A 19,412-nucleotide genomic window follows, 5' to 3' on the forward strand; every position below is an offset into this window, starting at 1 on the left:
TCTCCTCCTTACTGTCAGACACACACACACACACACACACACACACACACACACACACAGCTCCTCCAAACACACACTATCAGCCTCTGGACATCCGGACAGACAGGTGAATGTGGCAGCGCTGTGGAGGGAAAACTCCCACCCGCTCACACATCTCTCTGAAGAAGATGTACAGTGTGCAGCATCAGTTAGAGCATCCAGAGAGAGAGAGAGAGAGAGAGAGAGAGCAGAAAAATACACCAGAGAGTCCAACGCTCTGATTGTGAGCGGCAAAGTGAGGGAAATCAGAGGAGAGTTGAGGATCTTGGTTCAAAAACTGTGATGCTAAATGCCCTCCTCCTCTCTTTCCCAGAGTCTGTCACGCCCTCCCTTCCCTCTTTTCCCTCCCTCACCTCTCTCTCTCCTCTCTCCTTTGTCACACTTTCTCTCTCTCTCCCTCTCTCTCTTTCTCTCTCTCTCTCTCTCTCTCTCTCTCTCAGGCATAATGGGTTGTAACCCAGCATCAGTGTTACTATGCTGACATCGAGGCTAATCTCACTCAGGAGAATATCCGCCAACATTACATGATCGAAGAAAAAAAACACACTTCCACAATTTCCACTATTAGATAAAGGAAGCGAAAACAAATGGCAACAACAAAGGGCAACAATGACTTTTTATACATAATGTTACAATTTATAATACAATATACAATGTCAGTTTTTGATTGTGGTTGTGTTAAGAGTGCTAAAAGTCTCTTTGAGTGCATATGTGCCTGCCTGCGTTCATGTGTTATTTCAATACTAACGTCTTTATCTTTATTTCTGATTTTTTTTTCCTGATCTGTATTTCCTGTGTGACTGAGACTCGCAGCCTGTGTTTGTTTCCTCGCAGCCGCGTCAGGCTGGCTCATCATATTTGCGCTGTGGGGCGAGGGGAAGTGTATCTAATATTCATGGCTGTGAGGCCATTAAGAGCTGGTGTGACTACAGAGGAATGATCAATGAAACGACTGGTGCTTGCAAAAAGGCTAACTTTACTACAAAATAAACTAAAGCAACAGTTTGCACCATCTTTTTAGGGAAAATCCAGTATGATGTTTTGTGTGTGTCAGATGACATTTTGTAATAATAATTCAAAATGCTAAAATAGCCAGTGTGACGTTTTGCTGGATGGAAGCTGTGTCTGCTAGCAGGTAGGGGGAGTTAGAGGGAGGGAGCTTGGAGTTACAACAGGATTTACTGTTTTATCACCAATAAGAGACATTTAAACAAGTTTCTGTGAATTCAATTAACAGGTTCTTTATGTATAGGATTCATGGGATGCTATCATGGGAATACAAGACGTTCAATACAACCACGATGGCATGTTGTAAGCAGCTGTCCTGTCACAGTATTTAGACCTGGAGCAGGTTGATTCAGATACACAAGGCTCAGGTGCTATACATGTAGAAAACTGTCAGTATACCGAGGAAAACACCAGCTACCATTCAACTGCTAGACTGTCCCCTAACCAACCTGCTGCCCAAAGCAACAAAAATCAAACACAAGAGTAATGAAATATTGGCGTTTACATGTTCATTTTTTTAGCCATAACAAAATGTTGTGATTCTTAATATTATGCAATATTGTGATTCAACACTGCAATATATATTGTAATTCATAATATAAATATATATAAAATTCCAAATTCAATTACCCTCATGAGTAAAAGCCTATGGAACAGTTGCTCGATGAAATTAAAGGGAATTCAGGCTGTCAGCGTCTCGGCTTTACAGTAAACTGTTGACAGTGTAAATATCACTGAGTCGAGAATATCAAACAGTACGAGACTTAGGCCTACAGATCCTCCCACAGTATATGGACAGAGTTAATGACTGTTGCAATATCATTATCATTTAAAAAAGTTGCTTCATGCAACACACTGATATTTCATTTTATGTGATGATGAACCATTTTGTAAACTCAGCAGTGTTGCAAAGAAGAAGCTTTAGGTTTACACAATTCGAAATAACATGCGAACACATTATTCCAAGGTGTTTCAAATAAATTAGAAAACTGCAGAAAGAGACACACCCACAGGTCAACCTTGTAAATCTATTAAAACAGTCATTAATCATCAGCCAAGTGACACAGCATGTTAATAAGATAAAGAAGAAGAAGAAGAAGAAGAAGAAGAAGAAGAAGAAGAACAGCAACAACATGAAAAAGTACAAAAACAAGAAGAAGAAGAGGGAGAACTACATTTGTGCAGCTCTTTTCTTAACAAATTTACAAAATGCTAATAACACTTATTGTAACTTCACATATTTATTGATCGTCAGCCATGGGACACAGCATGCTAATAATAAGATCATGAAGAAGAAGAACAGCAACAACAACATGAAAAGGAACAAGGAGAAGAAGAAGAAGAAGGGGGAAAACTACATTTGCACAGCTTTTCTTAACAAATTTACAAAAAGTTAATTACTGTAAAATCACACATTTATTGAACTCCCTGTGAACCCAACCAAACCAACAAACCAATCAGTCGTCTCTAATCTTGTTAACTGAACCTAACTGAACTAATAAATTCCTTCACTGCACGGTTGTGTGTAGATTATCGCAGACACAAGGCTCCTCTGTGGGCAGATAAACCCTCTGACTCAATGAGAGGCAGAAAACACACTCAATTACTTCTCAGCAGTAGATCTAAATTGATTATGATCAGAATGAGTGCTGAGTAGGCAGCTAGCATTTCATTGACAGTGCAGTTAGAAAGAGCTGTGAGCGGACGTACTGTAAAAAGGCCTTGTGCAGGAGGAGAGCCATTTGTGTGTGTGTGTGTGTGTAAGTGTGTGTGTTTGCATGTGGAAGTGTGTGTGTTCTTGTATGAATGTCCTCACAAGGAGAGAAAGATTAGGAAAAGCTTCCAGGACAGTCAGGACATTTTGTCAGATCTGATTTCTTTGAGGAATTAGTTTAAGGTTAGGACTCAGGTTTAGGGTTAATATTATAATTAGGATTATGTTTAGATTAGAATATGGGTTAAAATTAAGGTTGAGGTTAGTTTAGGATTAGGGCCTTAGATTTAGATAAGAATTAGGATTAGGTTTAGATCAGAAATTCAATTAAATTAGAATTAGGATTCAGTTTAGGTTAGAATAAAGGTTAAAGATAAGGTTAGTATAGGATTAGGTCATGGGTATAGATAAGAATTAAGATTAAATTCAGATTAGAAATGAAATTAGTATTAGGATTAGGATTAGATTAGAAATGAAATCAGGATTAGGTTTAGATTAGGTTTAGCCTTAGATTTAGATAAGAATTAGGTTTATATTAGAAATGAAATTAGTATTAGGATTAGGTTTATATTAGAAATTAAATTAGTATTAGGATTAGGTTTATATTAGAAATTAAATTAGAATTAGGATTAGGTTTAGATTAGGCTTTCGGGTTAAGGTTAGGGTTAGTGGTTTGGGAATGGATGTAGTCAATGAAGGTCCTCACAAGTATAGTAATACAAACATGTATGTGTAAGTACATAATGTGTGTGCATGTGGTTTTCTGTGTGTGTGTGTGTGTGTGTGTGTGTGTGATTCTGGGCGTAGATGGGTGTTTTTGTGTGAATGAGTGAGTGTTTCTGTGAGAGTGCATGCAAGTGTTTCGTATGTATTTCTGTGTGTGTGTGTGTGTGTGTGTGTGTGTGTGTGTGTGCACTTAGCACAGTAGGTCACAGTGATGATGACTCCTCTGGGTCAGGTGGGAATGGTCAGCTCCCATTACCAACAGGCCAAACTGAACCGTAAATTACAATTAGAAAAAAAAGAAATTAGAGCAGTGGTTCCCAAAGTGAAGTCGGGGGACCTCCAGGGGTCTCTGAGGTTATTCCAGAGGGTCCACAGTAAACAGTTAGAAAAGAGTTTAATTCACTATTATTTCAGTGGTACAATTAGCAATTAGTTAGCGCAATTAGCGTTAGGGATGGGACGATATATCAAAATTCTATATATCGCAATACAAGGGTGTGACAACACATATCGTGACATTAGCTCCATTTTATTCTGCTGTAGTAATCACAAATGAGACGCTTGACCATCACAATTTCACAAGCTCTCCATCTAAATGATATTATTTGCACTTGTAATGACAGTTTTAAATTGTTTTTTACATTCTAGCGAGCCAAAGCCATCGCTAGAAAGATTTGTGTCTCAGGAAATGAACAGAATTCTGCACAGTCAGACTTTGTTGTCATTGAACTTTTATTCATAACATCGTATCGTGGTCGTATCAAATCGTGAACCCCATATCGAATCGTATCATGAAATAAGCATATCGTCCCATCCCTAGTACTGTATAAGGACTATTTTGCTCATAGGTTTCACTTTCCATCCTAATCATATCACCTCACTTACAGTACAGTTATATGACTCTGCACCGAGTCATATCTAAAAACAAAAATCTTCTCAGAGTTTGGGTCGTCCTGATATGGAGTACGGCTTTAATTACACCTAAGAGAATCTCTCCCATCTTTGAGCATCAAATTTGAGCCAGGTTTCGTAAAACGTCACATGCTGCACTTAAAGAGCAGCTTTTTATTGATCATTCTGTCCCAAACTGGTTTGAGGTTAATCATTAGGTGAAACGGAGCAGCCAAAAAACACAACAGCTGAACCAGGGGCGTCATAAAACAAGAGTTTGACATCATGACGCTATCTGAACTGACCCGATGCGGTGAAGTCCATAAACGTCAGGAATTATTTGTAAATGCTGTTTTTCTCTTGACACAAGTCTGGGTGAAAGTTACATGAGATGTGCAGTCCCAAACTTGATGCATGCTACATCCTTATTCAGAGTGGACTCATCTGTCCATCTCTCTTCTCTGTATTTGATGCAAGCATGCTATATCCACTTTTTAAAAAAAAAGGCATTAAAAACAACATGGGCTAGTCTGGGACCCGTTTAAAGAAACTGTAAAACATCCTACAGAGTGAAACATTTGAGATTGGAGTCAAATCACTTTTAACTCATTCCAGGAAGTCTTAGATTATGTATTCCAAAACTGCAGAGGAAGTGGGGATTCATCTTCAACTTTACTTGCTGATAGCCAATGAAAATGAGACTAAAACAAAGAATGCTAAAATAAAAATAAGTCAGTCAGTTTATTTTTTTGTGTGCAGTGAACCTACCTATGCATAGGACACACACACAGTTTGGGTAACTAATGTATATTATGTATCTATGTATCTATGTATCTATGTATCTATGTATCTATGTATCTATCTATCTATCTATCTACAGTATTTAATTGTTACTTGATGAATTGATAGATACACAGACCTACATACTGTACCTACATACATGCAAACAAAGTCGGAGCTATGAGGCATGACACTAATGGTTTTCATGTTAGTCTGGCAGATGGGCGGCTGCTCCTCAGAGATTTTCACTAATTTGCCCTGGAGCTCGGGGCAGAAGACCAGAGGTCAGCACCGCACTCACGACCGAAGCCCACCGCAAAACCCCCAAGGAAGACCAGAGGAGTCAAACACAGAGCTTTTAGTCCGCTCACAGATACTGTACATCTATTTGACTTTTACGTTACTGAGTCAAATGGTGCTGACTGGTCCTCTGACCTGTAATTTGTCTTAGTGATGCAGCAGAGTGGATTATATTAAAGAGTAAAATAGTGAAGGAAAAATAATTCTGAAGAGGTAGGCTATAGCAAGGATTTTCAAACTGCAGATAATTTTGTTTTTATCTGCAAATCAAAGTGCCTCCGTGTCCCTTTTTTGTTTTGCTCTTTTTTGTCCTTTAATTCAAGCCCTGATCACTTTTCAGCTTCTAAATCTGAAACCCAAAGAGCATCAATTTAGAGTAACACAGAAAAGCGCTACTTATGCATTTATGTAACTGTTGTCTAATCTTTTGATTTATAATAAATGCTCTTATTTCCTTCACTGTAGTGCTGAAACAACTAGTCGATTAATCAAGTAGTCGATCGACAGAAAATTAATCAATTATAATTTTGATAATTGATTCATCGTTTTAATTATCACGTAAAAATATCAAGGATTTGCTGGTTATAGCTTCACAGATGCTAAGGTTTGCTGCTTTTCTCTGTTTCATATCATTATAAAATGAATACTTTGGGGTTTTTTGACTGTTGGTCAGACTAAGTAAGCAATCTTAAGAATCACTTTGGGCTCTGGTAACTTGTGATGGGCATTTGATATTGTTTTTGACATTTTATAGATAAATGATAGAACAAGTTATTGAGAGATTAATAATGAAAATATTAATAAGTTGTAGCTCTTTTACTCTAACAGCTGATGAAAAACAAAACTTTTGGTCTGTTGGCTACAACTTTCACATTACCAAGCACCTTCATGTTAAGCTGACCTCAACAAACAATACACTTCAGTTTATAATTGACTGAGTGGGTTGTTGCCAGACTGGTAAATGCCAGACCAGCTGGACAGACACTACAGCCTTGGTTTGGGTCAGGGTCGATTCCCTTCCAATCCAGTCAAATCAAGGAGGGTTTTACACTAAATTAAGAAATTACACTCAATCTTTGTCCTTCAAAAATGCTTTATCATTAGCAGCCAAATATAATGGTGGAACAGGGATGAAGAGGACACATGATCCAATTAATCTCTTTTTATTTTTCTGTTCTTGATTAGATGTTCTGGGATTTCCTCTCACAACCTGCTCAGACAAATTCCAAAAATAAAAGTCCTGTACAATTTGTAAGGACATTTTGCTATGCTAAGTGTAGTGAGCCAGCTCAACTTTGCAAAGTCACTTGAGTAAATACTTTTTAACCACAGATTTTGAGAACTGTATGTGTATTAATGATGAGTTACTGAGTGTAAAAGTGCAGTTGCCCTCAGTCTGGAAGCAAACTGACCCCAAGCCTGCTGCTCACAGCCAGGAGAGTGCTGCCACCTAGTGTTCAACTGACCTAACAGCAAGACAGGGGATGGCCTGCTTCTTTTACTATAAGGAAACTTTTATAGAATTTACTATACTGAACAAAAATATAAACAAACATATGCAACAATATTAAAGATTTTACTTGGTTACAGTTCATTTAAGAAAATCGTTATGGGGGAAAAACATTATGGGGAAAGCAGAGATGCTCACTAACAGGGATGTAAACAAAGTAATGCACAAGGATTTGAGTGAAATAAGCTTTTTGTGAAAGAATTATGGGATATTTTATTTTAACTCATGAAACATGGGACCGAAACTTTACGCGTTGAATTTATATTTTTGTTCAATATAGAAGTTGAGTGTTTTCATATTAATATGTGCATTCACTTCCATGTCTTTGTATTTGGGGAGTCTGTTAGCCGGGACAGTAGTTAATTTCAAGCTAGGTTTGACACCGTGAAGATTAAAGACGACGAAAAAGTAGTAAATGTTCAAAAATCCAATTACATAAGGTAGGCTATGCATTGAAAAATGACTGGGGGAGATTTAAACTAGACTTACACAGCAGTAAATGGGCTTTAAATTACCTGTTTTGAGAGCATGGACCTTAGTTTGAAGAAATGTGCCATACATCAGGATAAAGAAAATATAGTTGCTAGCAGCAGTGAACAAGTTACCACAGCGTGAGCGTGACAACGAATGCAGAGTTCCCTGGTTGTCGCAAGGCATTGTGGGTACTGGAGTCTTTGTTATTATCACAACACAGCAGTCAAATGGCAGAATTTTCTTCAAATCTCAACATATCAACATGTGGCTTGGTAGATTTCTTTAAAAATATGTTTGTGACCAGCCTGTAGAATCTCAAGGGGATTGATTAGTTTGTCATGATTTTGGAGCCAGTTCAACTTTTTGTGCACATTTTAAAAATTGATAGGTTAATAACTTCCTTTCGCTTTACACAAACTAAGTAAAGGCACGTCCAATTAATGTACTTACCAAATTCCATGTCATTCAGACATGCGGTTCATGGGAAGCAAATTTTGAAGTTTTTCAAAAAGTGCAAAAGAGCGACCAAAAATTTAGGGTGGACATTATGGGTCCTTGAGGCAAAAATGTACAGTATGTCCAGATGCATATCTGTTCACATCTATAGTACTAACAGTGTGGCAGGGCTGAGCCTTTGAAGGTTTATTACAGCGCCCCCTATGGGCCAATCAGCACCATTCTGTGTGTCCAGGTTACACAACTATGTGCCAAATTAGAAAAAAGTTAACAATTTATGCCTGAGTTATTGGACTGAATACATACTAGTACTACTAATAATAATGAGGCTGTATGTCCAAAGCAACCTTTCTTTAGGAAGTTTAGCCTTTACCAAGGGTTCCCAAAGTGGGGTCCCAGGGGCCCCTAAGAGTCCTAGAGGGAATTTCAGGGGATCCAAAGAAAAATAAACAAGTTCATTTCACTATTATTTCACTCCCTAGAAGTTAGCATAATGCGAGTATGTATAAGGACTGTTTTGCTCCTAGGTTTCACTCTCCACCCTGCTGGTATCACCTCACCTCACCTACAGTTACATAAGTCTTTCACAGCAAAGAATCTTCTCAGATGGGGTAACATGGGACAAAATCTTACACGTTATTAAATGTGGTCATCAGTTTTAGGCCATGAGAAAGTTTGGGGGACCCCCTGACCTGCACTACTAGTACATACCACCCCTACGTACAGTGTCGCTCCTTTGAAGAGGGCGCCGTTTCCCCCCGCAGAGCGCGGCCATGCTGCTGACGCTCCTGCGCGGTCATGTGATGAAGCAGCTCTCGGTCCTTCCCAGGGTTCAATGAGCGCTGCGTGGCCCCACCCCGTCTCTTCAGCGCTGTCTATCTCCTCAATGTAGGCTACTATTCCCGGAGAGAGAGACACACACACACACACACAGAGGGAGAGAGAGAAGGAGAGCGAGAGAGAGAGAAAGGGAGAAAATAATAACCTCCAAGAAATTGGTTATTCCTGTCTTTCACCTTCCACGACCAGCGGCCAGGAGGGGAGCGGCCTTCGCGGTGGGAATGAGCTGCTCCAACAACCCCGTGTCCTATTTTTTGTGAATGTAAATGCACATGTAGCCTCTGCCTGTGTGTTACCCACCTCGGATTCAAGAGGAATATACATGTATATGTGTGAAAACCCAGGCTGACAGCGGGGGCTGCTGGGGTTTTTTTCTACCTGCAAGAAGCGTGGATACATTTCGAGGGATTTTTTGGACATCTTGGTCACGTTTTGGAAAGGATCCGGAGCCGAGCCGGGGAATAAAAAAAAAGTCGGGGGGACTATCGGTGCGCAATTTGGAGGCTTTGGTGATGTGAGGGGTGATACACATTTCGGCAACAAAAGCGAGGGGCAGAGAAGGCCCTTTTGGATTGAGAAAGGAGGAAAAACACACACACACACACACGCACAGCAAGGGAACAGCCATCACAAATAAGGAGGAACAAATCGGGGAAATTGAATCATTTCGGAAGAAGGAGGAGGAGGAGGGGAGGGGGGGGATCCAGCCGAAAAAGCAACCGCAGTCAAATTGGAGCTGTTTGGGTGATTTGATGCATGTAATGAAAAGGAGCCGGATGACGACGGAGGCAGTGGAAATATCACACATGTAGTTCATTTAAGTGTAAATATCATTTTTCCCCCTTCCTTGTCCTAGCCGTATTACTGCCCCCCGACGAAGACAGCCGTCGGGGAGATAGATAGAAAATATAAGTTGCCCCCCTCCTTACGGAAATGTTTATTATAAAAGGTGTCGTGAAAACGAGCCGTGCCTCCGTACAGGCGAGTTTTTCTGACATGCCGAGTTTGGGTCCCTGTCACGGGCGGCAGTGAGACGCAAGACCCGGGCTTTGGAGATGCAAAACAGGCTGTTCCTTCTGCCTCCGTTTGGAAGCCGAAGAGGCTAAAACCCTCTTTTTCAGCCTCTTAAACACACTGTGGATTATAATTCGTTGGGGGGGGGAAAAACACACAAACTACTGCATGTGAAGACGAAAGGGAGGGGGGGGGAGAGAGAGAAAGAAAGAAAGAAAGCCGAGCAGGATTCAGCAAACTGAGAAGGCGGCCTCGGTGTCGTCAGCAACAGTATCCTGCCCTTTTTCTGACAGCAAAATACGCGTTATGGACACATAATTTATAATTTCTACAGCCTCACACCGCGGACAGCGTGTCGAGCCGGGCAGGAACGTCAACCGGTGTAAATGTGGGTGACATTGCTGCCAAATCCGCGGGTCAAACGAGGGATCTAGACTAGTTTAGTTTATTTATTTATTTTTCTTTCCACGTTTCCCCCCCTCCTCCTCCTCCTCCTCCTCCTCCTCCTCTTCCTCGTCCTCTTCCTCCTCCACCACCTCCTCCTCCTCCTCCTCTTCCCCTGGACCCCCTTTTTTCTTTTTTTTTTTCTTGCGGGAAGATGGGTTGTTTGGGCAACAGTAAGACCGAAGACCAGAGAAATGAGGAGAAGGCACAAAGAGAAGCAAACAAGAAGATAGAGAAGCAGCTCCAGAAAGACAAGCAGATATACAGAGCAACACACAGACTACTACTTTTAGGTGAGTTTCATTTGGCGTATTTCTAATGTTTTTTTGCTTGCAGGGAAGGCCTCAAGTCAGGTCTGCACAGTTGTGGCTCTGCTTCCTTCCCTGCATAACCTTCTGGGATGTTGTTTCGGGCAGCACTGTAAACACTGTGACTTTGCCATTGCATAAGGCTAAAATGCAGCACTATCTTGATTTCTGGCATGTTGTTGTGAACTGGCAAATCCACCACCCACCAAAACATGCTGCCAGACTTGGCTAACTCCCTCCTCAGCTGAAATGAATAGGCCTAATAGCTTCATATGATGGTGTGTGTGTGTGTGTGTGTGCAGTGATGTAGTGGTAAATACAAAAGGTGGGTAAACTATCAGCTAAGCTAAACAGCCACTAATATCAACAAAAGTCAATTATACTGTCAAAATAGAAATAGTTCCTGCTTGTATTTCCTTAAAAGACCATCTTCTCCTTAACTTGCATCAGTTTGGCACTACTTAGCATATATTATACTTTATATATTATGATATTTATAGTACCAAATGCTAAGTATATTAGCATTTGGTACTACTCAGCTGTATACTATGAGTTGCAGTCCTAAACATGTATGTCAGCCTGAAAATGGGGGTAAACTCTATTCTGCAAGTAAAAAATGTGGGTGAACTGAGTCCCAGTGGGTTGACCCTCCATTACAAACCTGTGTGTGTGTGTGTGTGTGTGTGGGTGTGTGTGTGTGTGTGGAGCCCAAACACTGTCTTTGGACTGTGTGATTGTGAAAAGGAAATTTCACACCTTGTATATGAAACATGTCCATTTATGATGAGACTCAACATGTGGTTGGGTTGGGTGGATGTGCTCTCTCACTGTGTGTGTGTGTGTGTGTGTGTGTGTGTGTATAAGAGGTGGGCCCGGTCTCTATATTATTTAAGAGACAACATGATAGTCTAACTTTCCCCTCCCGAACAATACCTTCCTCCTCGTTCGGCCCTGGGTCACCGTGCCGCAGAAGTCGCGGTGTACTTTGTGAAAATCATAATATTTGATTAGAGAAATGCCGGAGAGTGTGTGTATTGAATGACACGCCGGTATTTATGCTGGGGAGGAAGTTGTGGTGACTTTAGGAAAGCAGAAGGACAGAGCCCACATCAAAACCAAAACAAAGATGTCTGCCATCAAGTTAGCTACATTTCTGTTATATAATCTGCTGGTTTCACTTTATCACAGACCTGTGGACTTGGCCTGCCCATTATTTGTGATTCTGCATATTTTGGTGGATATGTTTAAACAGTGAACAAGACAAAATGTAGCATGAAAGGGTCACGCTCACTTATGATGTCAGCAATAAGGGTAAAGTACAGGTCAATTTCTGTACCCAAAGGTACGGTTGGCAGGAATGTACCTCAAAAACGTACTAATTGTTTACCTTTGTTGCACCTAAAAGGTACACAGACATTTCTTTCCGCAGAAGGTAGCCTACATATTTCTATAAGTTTTCTTTGAGTTTGGAGGTACACTTCTGCCACTTTAAGATACTTAATGGCTTGTCAAAGGGTACGTTTCTATACCAAATTACATTTTGTCATAGTTTTGGGTCAGGGTATAGACCATGCCTGAGGCTACAATATTAGTACCTTAATAGGGCTTAATAGGGTTCAGCCCCAGTGACAAGCATTTGTACCCTTTTTGGTACATTCCCATGCCTTGTTTTCAGAGAGAGCGTTTGAAAATGTCTGCAAGGCCCTGTACTAAATCTAAATACTAAATCTAAATACTATCTTTACTGCTTCATTCAGTATCTCTATCTATGGAGGATCTAGCCAGTGAGAAGTGGCAACCAAAGGCCAAAGTTTCATCATTTGGTTTAAAAATTTGTGCTGTCAATCTTTAGGTGTCACTTCTCAAATCTCTTTGCTGAACAAACTCTTGCTGTGTCTCTGTATCATCAAGACAAATTCCCCACTCATTTTTTGTACTTTGCTGGTTAAAGTGATTCTGATTGTGAACTGTGTCATGATATTGGTTACAACCATAATCTGATCTGACTAATTGTAAAAAATAATATTCCCCACTCCATATTCCACTTTCTTGCCAAAGTGTCAAGACGTTGTCCTCCTCCTTGCCTATAGCCTGAACTCGTTGATCATAGGATTACGTTGCTCAGTTTAATTGTAACCTGAAACTTAGTCGGTCATGAGATTAGCTGATGATGATCAAAGTGCGGGTCGGGACCCAAAATGGATCGCAGTGTTACTACTGGTGAGTCCACACAGGATGAGAGAAGCAGTCTTTCATGGGCTTGTTGCCTCTGGGGAAAAAATACTAGAAGAGTTTTGTTCGCCACTTGAAAAAAATGACACCCACTTCTACGAAAGGGTTGATGACACCAAAATTTGCTTTCGAAGCATAGCAGGTAATTTTAAGTCTCTGGTTGACAAAAGGATTATGATGTTACAGACTAGATTCTCCATATTGAAAAGATATTGACCTTCATGTAGCCTAACATTTTCCCCAAAATGGATACATGAATATAGAGTTTTTGAAGTAAACTCCTAATAATAAACTCCTAAAAGTTTACGGGCCCATGGATGAGATGGAGCAGTTAACTGGGTCTTCTCAGGCTCCCTGCTGCTGTTTCCCTAATAAGTGATGCGTATTGTTGTTTTGTTTTTTGCTGTGCTTCCAAATTTTGTGCCTTCACTGTGGATTCCAGGTATATTTATCCAGATCTGGACAAATTAGCGTGGCAAAAATATAAGGAACCCTTCAAGTATCATATCTTGCACATGATGTCTTCAATTCTGAGGCTGTTTGTGTCTGGCAAGAAAAATCAAGCACATCTCTTGGATTTTAAATAAGTTTGACCTGATTCAAGTTTTTGAGGATTCCAGGTTTTCCAGGATTTGTTTCAAACCTTCTATTAGCTACAAAATTGCCCACCAATTCAAAACTGGATTGAACTTGTTGGTGAAATCGTCGTACTAAAGTAGTCTATAAAGGTTTTGGTTGTTGACTCTGATATCCCATCGCTCAGAATCAGAATCACCTTTATTCTCATTCACCTTTTACCTACTCTGTCCCAGCTACTTGTATGAACAGTGCACTCCTAATACAATATCACCAGGATATTGGGAAATCAGAACGATAATATTGAGATTTGTAATACTTTGCAGTACACAAAGCACTGAAATTTGATAACATGATATTGTACTTTAGTCCTATGCTTTTCTGCCATTTGACTACAGTAAAGACTGAAGTGATCTCTCTTTAACAATCGCCTTAAAATCCAAATTGTAAGTCTGATACTAAGCAGTAACATACAGTATAGTGGGGGAAAGTCTCATAGTGTTGTACTGTATTACCTCCCGCTTCAGTGTTCCTGTACTTTTGTGCTAATTCGACTCTGTGACTTTTCTCGGACTATTCCCCGACATACAGCACAGTTTCCACAACCGTTTACATCAGAGTTTACGTTAAAATGGCACATTTATCTGTTGAAGCTAATAGCTTCAATATATTAAGCTAATATAAATGTCTCAGGTTCTGACTTGATAAAACTACCACTTATGTAATCAGGAAATTTGCTCCAAACAAGCTCCATGTTTAACACTTGACTGCCTGAAAAAAAATTCAGAAGTAATTGAGCCATGACTTTTCTGAAACTTTTGGATATGCAGAATTTTTCAGAACTTCTCCAGGACTAGAGAACACAACTTTCAAAGTCCTGGTAGTTTATTCCTAACTTATTTTACACCTGATCTCTGTAACTGTAACCGGCCGGATGAGAGTTACAGACAGTTTTCACATTTTGTGTGTCGTAACACGCATCCCAACTCCATGTAGTTCATTGCACAATATAGACAAATCATTATATTGCAATTATTTTGGAGACATGACTCGCAGTATAATTTTCTAAAGTCTCTTGATGTGGTTTTAAAAAACTTTCAGCAGCAGACAGACTGTGGGAATATTTCCTGTTGGATTTCCCACTGATCATCAGTCTCCTCCGAACATTTCTGTCTGCCAGTCTGCCGCACTTCATTCTCATCTCTTCTCTCACGCATTTTGTGGAATAGGGAAATTAATTTTAAAAGGGACATCTTGCCATCTTTGCAGTATAGATATCACACGCTATCAATGTGGAAAAACATTATTAATTTGATGTGTTATTCATCCCTTCTAAAGATGCTGAAGGCTAAATATCACCTTCATACCACTATGGATTCCTGTTCATCCTGACAGTCACTTCTTTACTTTTTAAAATGGAAAAAAAAACACTTTTATATACAGTTATGTATTTATTTGTTTTCTCGCATGCAACATGAAACAGTTCAAGTACAATACAGGAACAACTCAGAACTCACAATTGGACTACTTTCTACTACTACTACTATTCACAATTAGTCTATTTTCTTGAATCTCATTCATTCTGCTTTATTAGATAGTGTAACCTACTGTGGAGAGAGAGACAGGAGGAGGGAGGGAAGATGGGAGAGTAGCAGGAGGGTCGACATTGTGACATGAGGTCATCAGTCAGATTTGAGCCCATGATGTTATGAGTTCATGATATGTGCCTTAGCTCACTGAGCCACCAAAATGTCTAAGCTGCAGACTCTTAGGACAAAAAGATCTGAATTTGAGTAGCAGGAACAGAAGAAGTGTGTGTTGTTAAGTGAAATTTAATCACTTTGGGGAATCTGCATGTGTTGGGACTGTCTGATCATGTGGTTGGTTGCCACAAATAAGTCTATGGATTGGAAACATTGGTTATATTTGGGCAACATCCTGAAGGGCCAAATCCAAAACTGTTACAGGATGCCAGTGAATTAAGGCACTGAACATTGGAATGGTCACAAGATAGATTTTATATATAAATGCATCAATTATGCTTTTTGTTTTTTGGTGAGTGCTCTTCTTTCAATAAAGAGTACAGATCAAATCCTATACTTTAACTGAATAATACAGATTTGGACTATTAGTTTGAGCTCATTGGTCAAAAAGTGACAGAGATATTATATACTTTCCTCTTTATCCAACAAGCAGAAAATTAAGTCTCCTTTCTGTGATTTCTGACATGTCATACCTGGATCTTCATATCAAATTTGAATAACAGCATTGTTCTCAGTTATGATGCCTTGTTTCCACATTTTATCATTTGATGACGGTGTTGGGTGTCCATACTTCATCACCACTCCCCAAGTTGTCAAAAACTCATTAGAGGCCGCAGCTCACATGAGACGAACATACAACACAACATGAACATAAACATGTCCGTCTTAACATGACATTTAGTCTCATATTCAGGCTTAAAACCTAGATTTCCTTTAAAATAAAAATCTACCAATGGGATAAGATAATTTGATGTCTTTCTAATGCAGTTTTACTTATTTAAAGATTTATCTAGAATCAAGCGACAATATTTTGAAATGAGGCACATCACTCCACAAGTATTAAGATATTGTTATTTGATGCAAGAAATTATTCAAGCGAGCTGGAAATAAGTGAAATCTAACCCCAGTGTCAGATGTTTCACTTGTTTTAAGAAAAAGACTCCATATTGGATTAAATGACACGTTTGATTGATATTTTTTGGAGTGTGGTGCTATTTCCTGGTTCTAATTTAGAGGAACCCCAGTCAATTTTAGAATTTACATACACAGACAATACAAAATAATGGGATCACCTGCTCAGCCCATGAAATGGATTTGACCGAGTGAAAGCATGAGCAATTATTAATTCCTGCCATTGAATTTAGTTTAGTCGTGAAGGAGAGGAGGTGGCTGAAGGAATCATTTTTAAGACTTGAGAGAATTAAGGGCTGAAAGTTGTAAATCGTCGGGTGAAAACCTCACTGTATATCTCCCAAATGTCAACTTCTCAATAGCTAAGACAAACAGCCTTGGTTTCAGATCGACCACCATGCATTTTTGAGTTTATCCAGTGGGGTTTTCAAAGGTTTTCATGAAGCCCAACGGTCGTAGAATTATATTTTCAACCCATAGAGGAGATCGGAATCCTTCAACAGGAGTTAAAAACACGAAAATCACCAAAATTGGATTAGCAGTGTTTTTTGTGCTGGCAGGTTGAAGCTAACTGGCTTATGATGCTACCAGTTTCCCTTTTACGCCCTTTAGCATTACCAAGTTAACAATTCTTACAGTTTTACAGACTGTTGACAGCCAAACACATGGAAGCTGATTTGCCAAACATGATGACAAGCTAACCAACACACCACATAGTTCATAGACAATACAGATATGTGCGGATGGTTGTATCCCGCTGGAATGTTTTCAGCCCCACATCTCTGTATGAATTTGAGATACAGGACTTGAATGTTCACTAATACAGACCATCTGTCCCAGGCTGTAAGGACATTTTCCTACCTGAAATGTAATGGTCTTTCCCTTTTTATTGTATTGAAGAGTGTTCATACTCTCTGAGAAGGAAGGGGAACACATTTGCTCTACAGGACTTCAGTGCTTATGACCTTAAGCCTCCTAACTAGTTGAAGAGGACAGGGCTCAGTAAGATGTGGGGTTAAAGGTTTTTCAAAATTAAAGCACCGACTTTTTAAGGAAAAGGTTTTAAAAAAACTTGTGGATGATCAATGTCCCCATCCTATATGGACCAACCTCCCCTGATTGGTGTGTAGATGGTATGAAACACATGAGATGACAAAATTAAAATAGAGGATGATGAGAAAAAATGAATATGATCATACTTGCCTAGGGCTGTACAACAAATTGTGTATATTAATGTATTGTGATGAATTAAAGAATAGTTTCAGTTATTTTCAACCTGGGCCTTATCTTCTTAGTTTTTGCCATCATGATGAGTGATTGTGTTCAACATTTCATCGCTCACTTCACTGTAGAGCTTGATGTAGCTTCAGTTTGTCCAGAGCGCTGCTGTCTGAAACACAAATACAGGGCGACGGCTGAACCCAAAAAGGCAAAAACTAGGGAAAAAAAAGCCCAGGTTGAAAATAACCGGAATTATCCTTTAATCGTCAATCAGAGAATATTGGGCATATCGGCAAGATTGAAACATTTTATTCCTTTAGAAAGCCTGCTGTAGTTAAACTGGCAAGATGCTGATTTAAGATGCCAAAACTGCAGTAAAATATTCACAAATTGTCCACTGAATGTTTCTCCATAGAGCAAACTACGGCTCTGACTTTCTCACTCTTTAATATCAGTGGCTTTGTAATGCTGCTGATTTAGGAACTGAAGCTTCCTCTACTGTTGCACTCATATACTGTATAGTCGCTCTGTATATGAGAGTCAGTGACACACCTAAAACTGAATGTGACCTGTAGCCTATACTGTAGAGTTCAGGTAAGGTAGGAGGAACCTGCACAGCTTGAATACAGGCAAAAAGATGAGGCGCTGATCGAGTCCAGAAACGTTTGCTTTTTTCACTTTTCTTTTGTACACCTTTTAATATGATTAAATAAGATCATCTTTTGCTACCAGCTTTGTCTATTATTGGCATTTTTTGCCTGTAGTCAAGGTGTGCAGGTTCCTCCTACCTTACCTGAGCTCTACAAGTCAACGCACCCTGAGTAAGTTAATGTTTGGCGCATTGTCAGATAGGGTGCAACTAACGATTATTTTCATTGTCGATTAATCTGTTGATTATTTTCTCGATTAATCGATTAGTTCTTTGGTCTATAAAATGTCAGAAATTGGTGAAAAGTGTCGATCAGTGTTTCCCAAAGCCCAAGATGACGTCCTCAAATGTCTTGTTTTGTCCACAACCCAAAGATATTCAGTTTACCATCATAGAGGAGTAAAGAAACCAGAAAATATTCAAATTTAAGAAGCTGGAATCAGAGAATTTTTGACTTATTTTTCTTAAAAGATTACTCAAACCGATTAATCGATTATCAAAATAGTGGGCGATTAATTTAATAGTTGACAACTAATCGATTAGTCGATTAATCGTTGCAGCTCTAGTGTCAGATCTCTATTTTGAAAGTCTGTACTGTAACATCACTCACAAAAAACATGCCTGCTGATTTATTATAGGTATCGTGTTTTTGCCATGTGTTGTGCCTCAAATTATGATTTAGTTAGATTGTTACATTGATGATATTTCCTTTATCATCTGCATCATCGAGTACATAGTGTACACTGGTGTTTCAGACAAATGTGTATGGTCTGTGTCTCTGCACGGTGTGTGTGTGTGTGTGTGTGTGTGTGTGTGTGTGTGCCTGTGTGTGTGCGCGCTCTTGTTTCACATGTCAACAGATCCCTAATATCTCTTTGTCTGTCTGTCTCTCTCTCAGGGGCTGGAGAGTCGGGGAAAAGCACCATAGTGAAACAGATGAGGATCCTGCATGTCAACGGCTTCAATGCAGAGTAAGTATGATTATAAGTAAAGGTATCGATACAATATTCAATACTCTGATTAGGTGTGTGTGATTGTTGGTCTAGACAATTGCAGTTCAATAATTTCAGTGTGAATTAAACAAATCAAATACACCTGTTTTAGCAGTTTAAGGCACAAAGTGGGGCTAAAACAGAGAGGAGCGTCCATCCCCGCTAATAGAAACCCTGTAGATTTTCCCTATTTGCCCAAATGAATTTCTGGTGAAGGGTAGGGCCACTGGCAGGAACTTCTCCGCCCACAGGAAGTGACAAATCCAAACTGGTTTCCATTGGTATAAAGCGTCACAGACCGGCTGGGTTGGTAAACATGAGCTGCTGTGTGCAGTTTACTGACGTCACCTTACAGGATCGGGGCCATTTGGGGCCGCCAACATGCAAAGTTGCCTAGTGCAGCTTTAATTACCATAGAGCAACACATAAGGTGTGAATTTAACATTATGGGAGAGTATATTGAATGTGAATATTCAGCCTTGTGTGTTGAGGTCCCGCCCCTCTAACACTCTCCTCCAATAAGTTTAGGTTGAGACAGAAGGAACAAAAGGAATAGGGGGCAG

At 39.7% G+C, this 19,412-nt stretch overlaps 1 protein-coding gene across 1 annotated transcript; it reads left to right on the plus strand.

Moving 5' to 3' along the window:
- Window positions 1-8,806: 8,806 nt before the first annotated feature.
- LOC139667677 (guanine nucleotide-binding protein G(s) subunit alpha-like) lies at window positions 8,807-18,828 on the plus strand (the record flags this gene model as incomplete). The annotated part of the gene is made up of 2 exons (XM_071547165.1): window positions 8,807-10,489; window positions 18,756-18,828. Coding segments are annotated over exons 1-2 (212 nt in total), but the record flags the coding sequence as incomplete, so codon positions are not given.
- Window positions 18,829-19,412: the final 584 nt, after the last annotated feature.

Source organism: Centroberyx affinis, unplaced genomic scaffold (genome assembly GCF_046629955.1).
Source record: "Centroberyx affinis isolate AG114_WGS23_722 - 3 ecotype Tasmania unplaced genomic scaffold, CSIRO-AGI_Caff_v1 ptg005695l_1, whole genome shotgun sequence".
NCBI lineage: Eukaryota > Metazoa > Chordata > Actinopteri > Beryciformes > Berycidae > Centroberyx > Centroberyx affinis.